At 36.4% G+C, this 10,046-nt stretch overlaps 1 protein-coding gene across 1 annotated transcript in view; it reads right to left on the reverse strand.

Annotated features, from left to right (window-relative positions):
* CLPX (caseinolytic mitochondrial matrix peptidase chaperone subunit) overlaps positions 1-10,046 on the reverse strand; it is a 57,774-nt gene that overhangs the window by 18,025 nt on the left and 29,703 nt on the right. The window contains exons 5-8 of the mRNA XM_011969299.1: positions 8,796-8,950; positions 6,488-6,647; positions 4,491-4,532; positions 480-656 (exon numbers count right to left, since the gene is read on the reverse strand). Of these exons, the coding sequence (XP_011824689.1) occupies positions 480-656; positions 4,491-4,532; positions 6,488-6,647; positions 8,796-8,950 (534 nt within the window). The remainder of the gene's footprint in view (positions 1-479; positions 657-4,490; positions 4,533-6,487; positions 6,648-8,795; positions 8,951-10,046) is intronic.

Genomic DNA, 10,046 nt, shown 5'->3' on the forward strand with positions numbered 1-10,046 from the left:
TAGCCAGGATGGTCTCGATCTCCTGACCTCATGATCCGCCCGCCTCGGCCTCCCAAAGTGCTGGGATTACAGGCGTGAGCCACCGCGCCTGGCTACTTTTTTTTTTTATAGAGATAGAGTCTTGCTATGTTGCCTAGGCTGGTCTCAAACTCCTGGTCTCAAGTGATCCTCCTACCTTTGTCTCCCAAAACGCTGGGATTACAGGTGTGAGCCACCACATCTGGTCTATTATTTTTTAGATATAGCTGTTTTTTATTTTATTATTCCTGTTAAGATGTTAGGGACTGGTCTGAAGGGGAACACCAATGCCTCAAATTCAGTTTGTATTCTATGCAGGAATACTGATAGTGTATCTAGGCAACTGGCCTTAGATTTTCTTCTCAAGAGTCATAATACTTCAATCACAAGATATAGGTTACAGAATCATTTATATTCTGATTTTTAAAATGAGTAGTAAATTTTCTCAGCAAGTTATTTACCTGACCCAGTTGGTCCAAGCAGCAAAATATTACTTTTTTCAAGTTTTATGTCATCATGAGAAGAATCCAATACTTCACCTCCTCGTTTTTCCTGAGGTATTTGTTGATTTACCTGTTGCTGCATTGATGCTCCTAAAGCATTACCATGTGGGCTAATTCCAGCAATCTGAAGCAATTCTGAAAAAAATGCCAAAGGAATTACTTGAGATTCATTTGAATTTACTTGAAGAAAATGTCCCATAAAAACTTTTATCTAAAACTGAACATCTACATAGAAAAATTTAAGTATTTTGACATTCTGTCTTACCTACAAAGGAGAAAAATCTCAAATTACCTAATGACAAACATATAGCACACAATGATTATATAAAGAACCTCAAGCAAAGGAAATTGATTTTTTTCCCTGTCTTTATTTACATAAATATGCAAGAATACTCCTTTACCCAAGGGAAGGCAATGCAATGGAAGAGCAGAGCCAGGAGTTAGAAAGCTTTAGCTCTGGACCTTCGTTTGTCTCTAAGTAGAAGCCATATGATCAAGGGCAAGTCATATAAATTTTATGTTCCTGTTTCTTAATCAATAAAATCTACTAGAGAAACCAAATATGGTAGACCTCACTATCTCTGGCCCTATCTAAATCTCTAATTTTATTGGACCTGTACTGGATCTTTCTAGTTCCTTTATTAGAGACATAACTCTTAACTAGATGTGACTGACATTGCTAATGACTACATGGGACTGACACTGCTAGTGAAGTATCATTTGATCAGCCAGGTTCCTACAAAAATAAATCTTTAGGGTAGGCATGGTGGCTCAGCCTGTAATTCCAGCACTTTGGGAGGCAAGGCTGGTGGATCACCTGAGGTCAGGAGTTCAAGAACAGCCTGGCCAACACAGTGAAACCCCATCCCTACTAAAAATACAAAAATTAACCAGATGTACTGGTACACGCCTATAGTCCCAGCTACTTGGGAAGTCGAGGCAGGAGAATAGCTTGAACCCGGGAGGCGGGGGTTGCAGTGAGCCAAGATCACGCCATTGCACTCCAGCCTGGGCAACAGAGTAAGACGCTATCTCAAAAAAATAAAATAAAAATAAAACAAAACAAAACAAAATAAATAAATCTTTATTCTTACTTTCTCTTGGCTAAAGGAAAGATTATCCAGATTTGTAAATATTCAGACTGTTCTTGGTTCTTAGCATTTGGGTACCTGTCATCATAACATACTTGTTTATATTTTCTGAATTTATTTTTACATTTTTTTTTTTTTTTTGAGACAGAGTCTCTCTCTGTTGTCCAGGCTGGAGTGCAGTGGCGCAATCTCAGCTCACTGCAACCTCCACCTCCTTGGTTCAAGTGATTCTCCTGCCTCAGCCTCCTGAGTAGTTGGGATTACAGGCACATGCCACCACACCTGGCTAATTTTTATATTATTAGTAGGGATGGGGTTTTGCCATGTTGCCCAGGCTGATCTCGAACTGCTGACTTCAGGTGATCCACCTGCCTCGGCCTCTCCAAGTGCTGAGATTACAAGCGTGAGTCACCGTACCTGGCCTAAATTTTATTTTCTAAGAAATTGATTAAGAAAATCAAGACTTTCCAATGCATTATTATTTTAATTAAACTGACAGAATAATAGTTCAGTAGACATATCTATTATCATGGTCCTATTCCATCTGGCTGTCACTTTCAAACTATCTTCACACTTAAGGTAAAGCATTATTCTATTCATCAAAAACAATAAGCATTCCATAAACATCTGGATTAAACTGTGCTACCTTTCAGGGTTAATAATTAGGGAATAATTCACAATGTTGTGCCTCATTATAATCCACATCAGTCAAGAAAACCCAGTCTGCTGTATGGGGTTAGTTAAATTGTCACTAGCAAAGTACTTTTAAAAATTTCAGCAAAATCTGGTTAGCAATTATGATAACATAGGAAGGAGCTTGGGTTAAGTTTAGCTCTGCCCAAAGGGGAAAAATGATTTAGATGTCGCTTCGGATAAGCGAGGCCAGCAGGTGCTTGTCATTCACTCATTCTCTATCTCCCTCCCTCTCTCTCTCTCTCACACACACACACACACACACGATTTAGACGAATAACTGAACAAAATTGCAAGAGGCATATTAATTACAGTGGAACCACGTAATCTATGTATTTAATGATTTAAGTTAAAAAAATAATAATTTAAATGATGTCTATCATCCCATTTTATGAGTATATGCCTTAGTAAACTTGAGATAACTCTCCGATTCTTTCAGTTAGTCCCTGTTTGTGCATCTCTCACTTTGTAAGCATAGCTCTCTAAAATGAGGACCATGAGCAAGCAGGCTAGTGTAGTACTTAGCTGCACAGAGCTCACCAGCTGTGTGGTCATGGATAAATTACTTAAAATTTATGTGTTTCAGTTTTCTTATTTCAAAAATGGAGATAAAAATAATAGTTTCTGTCTCATGGGTTTAGGGGAGATTAAATGAATATATGCAAAACACTTAAGAACAATACCTGGCAGATAGTTTTATAAGTGTTACAGAAGAATCTGCTATTATTATTACCATTTCCCTAGTGTTTAATTATTCACACAACATAGCCCTTAAACGCAAACAAAGTATTTCATCTGGTGCTCAACTTAAACAACATTATATTCCAAAGATGGAGGAAAAAAGCCAATTGTGTCAGTCCTCCTAAAAGCTGTATGTTGGTCTCTAAAATTTTACTTCCAAAGGGACTTACAAGAATTAATCTTATTGTACATGATTTTGGTCTAAAACCCTAGATCAGTGTTAGGGTCTAACACCCCCAGCCGTTGTTAGTTAACAACCTAACTTTAGAACTTAAAATCCTACATAAAACACAACAAAACTGCACATGACAATAAATGTAAGCTTTTGAAGTATTTGTTTCTAAGTCAGTCAATCTTTTACATAAGTTCTTAAATACTGTTACTTGTTAACATTTAAATAACATTAAATCACTATATATATTACATGACATGTCTTTCAAAATATGGACTACAGACTTTCTTTACTAATTTAGTATAGTTTCACTAGCCATCAACACAATTTATGAGTATGGTATTGACTGCATATCAGAATATATTTTTTCATTATGAAATATAAATTACATATATACCTAAAGGTTATTATTTAGATCTTACATTCTTATATATAATCTAATTCTATTGCACTTACTGTATTTCTTAATTTTACCATGCATGGTATAATCAGTATTTCCACAAATTTAAAAGTAACTGGGGATAATGTAATGTTATTACATGTGATAAATGTCATGCCCAAGTTGGTACACAAGTTATATTCTCATGGCTCATCCTATATACAGTACACTTCAAATAGTGGATATATAATACCAGTTGGTTCAAAGGCAAATGTAAAAGTATCAAACTTAGCTAATTTTCTTTATTTCAATTACTAAAACAAAAGGCCATGTGACTCTTTCTATGACACCCCTGGAACCTCTACCCTCAATGCAGCCACTAACTACATCCACCTCCAAAGGAATAGGTGGAACACATCAGAAGGGCCAGTCTCCTTGGTCTATCAAGTCCTTCCACACCCTCCATCGGACCATCTGATGCTTTTAGGGGCAATCCAGGGCTAGAAACAGTGAATTAAGGCTTACTCATAATTTGTAAGACTGTAAGTTTCATAAATACCAAAAAAGAAACTGTGTGGTTTCTGGCAAAGAGTAGCTAGAAAATAATCTGCCTCCCCCAAATTCCTGTGACCCACAAGAAGCAGGCCAACTCTAATTGTAGTTTGATAGAAAAAATAAAAAATAACCAAACATATAGAAATTAAAATTAGCTATGAAAAACTATTCCAAAGTTATTTATACCATGTATGATAAACACATTTAGATAATATATATCTTTCTTGGTAATACACAAGCAAATACATACATGTCTATCACTGTTACTGCTAAAACACTTCACTGAAATAAATGTCAAAAGGAAGAATGATTACAGAGGAGGATCTGAAGTCACTTACTTGTAAATCTGTACTCATCCTCCCGTCTTCTTATTTCTAACTCTAAGAAAGAGGATTAAAATATTACATATTTGTTTACCTTGGGGGAACAAACAATGAGTATCCCACCTCCTGTCCTCTTTCAAATATATTTAAAGGATGTGTTCACTAACATTTTTCAGCTTTTCATATTAAGAATCTATAGGCTATATCTTTTCTATATTAAAACAAAACCATGCATAAAGATGGCTGTCCAGTTGCTAATATTCATATTTGTCAAATATATAATTGATATCTACTGTAAGGGTATAAGTCTTTAATAAGAGTTTAAGCCCCTCATGCTATACATATTATAACTATTTGCTCCTCCAGCACTTAGAATAGCTTAAATATTTATTTATTGACTGAAGAAAACAAAAAAGTTTTGCCACATAACTATCAGTGCTATTTGGACCTTATAAAAATGAAGATTTCAGGCCAGGCACAGGAGTCCAAGCCTATTAATCCCAGCACATTGGGAGGCTGAGGCAGGTGGATTGCTTGGGAGGTTAGGTGGGAGGGTCACTGGAGCCTGGGAAGTTGAGGCTGCAGTGAGTTGCAATCTAGCCTGGGTGACAGAGCGAGACCCTGTCTCGAAAAAAAAGAAAAAAGGTTCTGAGTCTTCCATTAGTTATGACTTATACTTTCTAAAAATAACTGATACCATTATACCATTACATAACTATTTTGCAGTTATGTGATGTAAGTTCAACAAGTGAACAAGTGTCTTCATTTAAATAAATTATACATTTAGTTGCTACTAAAGGTTATCAAAGATAATGTAGATTTATAAATTTAAGTACTTAGCAGAACTCCTTCACACTGTACAGTGATAATTAAAAGAATCTAAAATGATGGAATGTAGGCCTAAATCAGAAATCAGGGCTGTCTGGCCAACAAAACAGAAAATTAAATATTTATATTTACTCTATTCATAATTGTTTTAAATAAAATCATTCTATTAATATACATTATTGTCCATAGTAAATTGAGATTACACAGTATATTCTCAGTAAACTGTCCATAGTATATCTCATTATTGTCCATAGTAAATTGAGATTATACAGTACTGGTATATTAGAATCTACCCTTAATAGAAATTGTACTTTGAATCACTCACAGATTTGCCCTTAACCTTATACACTCTGTAGCTAGGGCCCAAAGAAAAACGAGTGCTGGATATATTAACAGTTATCATCTCCACATATCTCTGACACAGGCAAATGAAATTCTGTATCCTGAACCCAAGAGAACTGAGTTGTACAGAGCATTGCTAAGATCCATTCATGGGGAACTAGTTGTGGTGAAAATGATGCCTCAATCTCTACCCCAGTGGCTTTCAAACATTTTTTACTAAGACCCTCAATAAGCAGTATAATTTTCTTTGTGACTCAGAACCTATGCACATATAACTGAAAACGTAAGTTGTTTTTTTTTTCCTTTTTTTTTTTTGAGATGGAGTCTTGTTGCCCAGGCTGGAGTGCAGTGGCATGACCTCAGCTCACTACAACCTCTGCCTCCCAGGTTCAAGCAATTCTCCTGCCTCAGCCTCTCAAGTAGCTGGGACGACAGGCATATGCCACTCCACCCAGCTAATTTTTGTATTTTTAGTAGAGACGGGGTTTCACCATGCTGGCCAGGCAGGTCTCGAACTCCTGACCTCAAGTGATCCCCCCACCTCAGCCTCCAAACGTGTGGGATTACCAGCATAAGTCACCATGCCAGGCCTAAGAAATAATATTTACCTTAACTATAAGTTAAAGTATTCTGATATTTTCTATTCACATCTATCAGATTTTTTAAAAATGCTGTTGGCAACCTACCAAAATGATTTCATGACCCACTAATGGGGAGTAACCTGCACTTTGAAAAATGCTCCACTATATAAAAAACATTTTAAGAAGAAAGTGAGGAGTTACAAATAAAGATTACTTTTAAGCATAGCAATCTCTATTTAGGTCAATTATCAAAAACGCTACCTCTTGGTGTTAATGATGTCTGCTTCTCAACCTCTGCTTGCTGTCTCAGATTAGCTGGGATATTATTATATATTCTCTTATAATGATTGTACACAGCAACTGAAAGCACCTTCTTAGCAAATGACTGGCCAACAACATACTTGTCGAGGTAGTTATAAATCTGAAAAATGATTAGGTATGAATAATTTAATATGAGCTATTATAAGAGCACACACATTAAAAAGTTATATACTAAGCATACTTGCTTACAGTTTTAAATCTGACAAAGATTCTCATTAAAAACAAAATGACAATACATTATATAGCAATGATTCAGAGGCCCTAAACACTAAATGAACAAAAACACAATTCATTTGTTCCCTAGCTTAACAAAGTATCACTGTGTTATGCTAATTTCTATTCTATAAACAATGCTATCAATCTTTATTTTTTAATAAACAATTAAATTTAAAGTAACTTAGAATACATACACATGCCACCATGGGTCTAAAAGTATCAACATTAATGTAAATCATTAAAATAAATCTATACCTCTCAATCAAATGAATAATATTCTTCACAAAGATAACATATTATAAAACTACCTTTTTCAGAAACAGGCATTATATAATCAAAAGCCATTATACTATCAGTATCCATGTGTTTTAATACATTTAGTTTTTTCTCAGATATTAACTTTAAAGCTACTCATTTATCTAAATGAGACCCTAAAAACTGTATTCTTATTATTTTTTAAAATTTTCTAAAGATACATTTTTTTCTTTTTTTGAGACAGGGTCTCACTGTGTTGCCCAGGCTGGTCTTGAACTCCTGGGGTTCAAGCGATCCTCCTACCTTGGCTTCCCAAAGTGCTGGGATTACAGGCATGAGCCACCAGGCTCAACCCTAAAAACTTTACTCTTAATAGTAGCTAAAGCTCTGTTCTACAGTTGGTTATTGCCAACAGCTTGGAACCTGGGGTAAATTTTTTATTCACTAAAAAGTGAATAGAAATGAAATGGTTGGTGAATTAATATTCAACAACTCCTGCCGGGCATGGTGGCTCACGCCTGGAATCCCTGTACTTTGGGAGGCTGAGGTGGGTGGATCACTTGAGCCCAGGAGGTGCAGACCAGCCTGGACAACAAGGCGAAACCCTGTCTCTACAGAAATTAGCTGGGCATGGTGGCACACACCTGCACCTAGCTACTGTGGAGGCTGAAGTGGGAGGATCACTTGAGTCCAGGGAGGTTAAGGCTGCAGTGAACCATGAGTGTGCCATTGCACTTCAGCCTGGGCAAGAGAGTGAAACCCTGATTAAAAAATAAATAATTCAATATTTATATATTATTTATACTATTTTCAGCAGTATAACTCCTGAAAATAAACTGCCTGGAATTTTAACTCAGATGTCTGAAGTCTACACAAATTCGTATAGAATATATTTTCCATTTTTTTAATGACAAATTATTTAGTTGACGATATACATTTTTTTATAGTTTTAAACGTCTTTATTCCTTACAAATTATACCAATGACATTAAACCTGTCACAGCACATTTGGAAGTAGAGACAAATGCACTGCTATCTAAACACAGTAGAAGAAAGATACACTGAGGCAATGAGAAATACTCTAAGTGTGCAAACATCTGAGACACAGCCAGAACAGAAGGCACACAGCCAGGGTCAAGGGTTCCCAGTTCTCAAAAAGCACACACCAAGTACCCAATGGAGCTGGTGGTACATCCTGTTACGTTTCACAGGACCAAATCATACTCGGCCTGAGGCTTCTAAAAAGAGTCCACACTACCAAAGCCACAGTGCTATACAGAGCAGCCCTGGCACACTGGCTATGAAAAAACTACTTGCTTATATTATTAGACTCAAGGCTGTTTTACCATAAAATAGACCAATTTAAGGGAGATAATTATAGGGGTTTTTTTTTGTTTTTTTTTTTAAGGCTAGTCAAGTGGACCAGCCTAGGCTGGTGTTATTTAAGGGTCCAAACGAACAAAAATAAATCAAAAGTTGCTTGCTCTATGGTAAAGATATTATTTCAGATTAACTTGGTATTAACAAGTTAACATTTTAATAATTATCTAGCTACATTTCACTGCTACTAAATACAGTAATCATAACATGGGAAAAAGCAACGGACCCCATATTTAAATTCCAAAAGGCAATAACAATTTAGCCACATATGGTCCATATTATGAACCTGTAATACTTGTTCAGATACTAGTATTAGGATTCAATATAAACTTGGGAAAGGGAAGCAATGGAATGTTTTCAAGATAAAATACTTGTAAGACTGAGCTTAAGACTTATACCTTCTTAGGGGGAGGTGGTGGTTTCTGTTGGAATGCCAATTTTACAGCTTCTGCTGCTGATTCAGGTTCTTTAATTATGCTTTTCTTTGAGTCTGCTTCAGATAGCACAACAAAAAAATGATGACATTTTTCACACTTGACAAAACGGGTGGATGCTGTAAAAGAAAACAGAGGTAAGTAGAAGCAAATAAAAAATAATCCCAATAGTGTTTAGCCTTAAAGACTCCACTGTAAATGAAAGCTATGCCCCTGACAAAAAGTAGACTCACTATTCCATCTACTTGCCACACAAAAAGCCTCATTTATATATGAAGTATTCTACAAAGATAGATGAGTTCAGTCAACTACCTTTTGTTCATTTCTATTAGGTTCTTTCATTTTGTGATACACTTCATTAAAAGATTGGGTGAAATTTTTCCAACCTTCCATTCATTAAAAAAGATTTTTTTTCTTTTGGAGATGGAGTCTCGCTCTGTCGCCAGGCTGGAGTGCAGTGGTGCGATCTCAGCTCACTGCAACCTCTGCCTCCCGAGTTCAAGCGATTCTCCTGCCTCAGCCTCCCGAGTAGCTGAGATTATAGGGGTGCACCATCACCCCCAGCTAATTTTTTTATTTTTAGAAAGACAGGATTTCATCATATTGAGCAGGATAGTCTCGGTATCTTGACCTTGTTATCTGCCTGCCTCGGCCTCCCAAAGTGTTGGGATTACAGGCATGAGCCACCACGCCTGGCCCACTAAAAAAGATTTTTAAAGCTCTTTGAGAATATGGAGTAATCATCTATTTTATTGAAATACTTGAATGAACAAACTAAAAGCAAAATACAAGATTCATATATTTTCCCAACATTATAAAAAGTTTCAAACATACACAAAAGTTGAAAGAGAAATCTATTTTAACTCCTAAAAATGTAAAAAATGTATATTCTTTACATTCTTTTAAACCCATTAGCGTTTTTCGGGCATGGTGGCTCATGCCTGTAATCTCAGCACTTTGGGAGACTGAGGCAGGAGGATCACAAGGTCAGGAGTTCGAGACCAGCCTGGCCAACATGGCGAAACGCCGTCTCTACTAAAAATACAAAAATTAGCTGGGCGTGGTGGCAGACACCTGTAATCCCAGCTACTCAGGAGGCTGAGCCAGGAGAATCGCTTGAACCCGGGAGATGGAGGTTGTAGTGAGCTGAGATTGTGCCACTGCACTCCAGGCCTGGGAGATAGAGCAACACTCCATCTCAAAAAAAAAAAAAAA

This window comes from Mandrillus leucophaeus, unplaced genomic scaffold, assembly GCF_000951045.1.
Source record: "Mandrillus leucophaeus isolate KB7577 unplaced genomic scaffold, Mleu.le_1.0 Scaffold12, whole genome shotgun sequence".
Lineage (NCBI taxonomy): Eukaryota > Metazoa > Chordata > Mammalia > Primates > Cercopithecidae > Mandrillus > Mandrillus leucophaeus.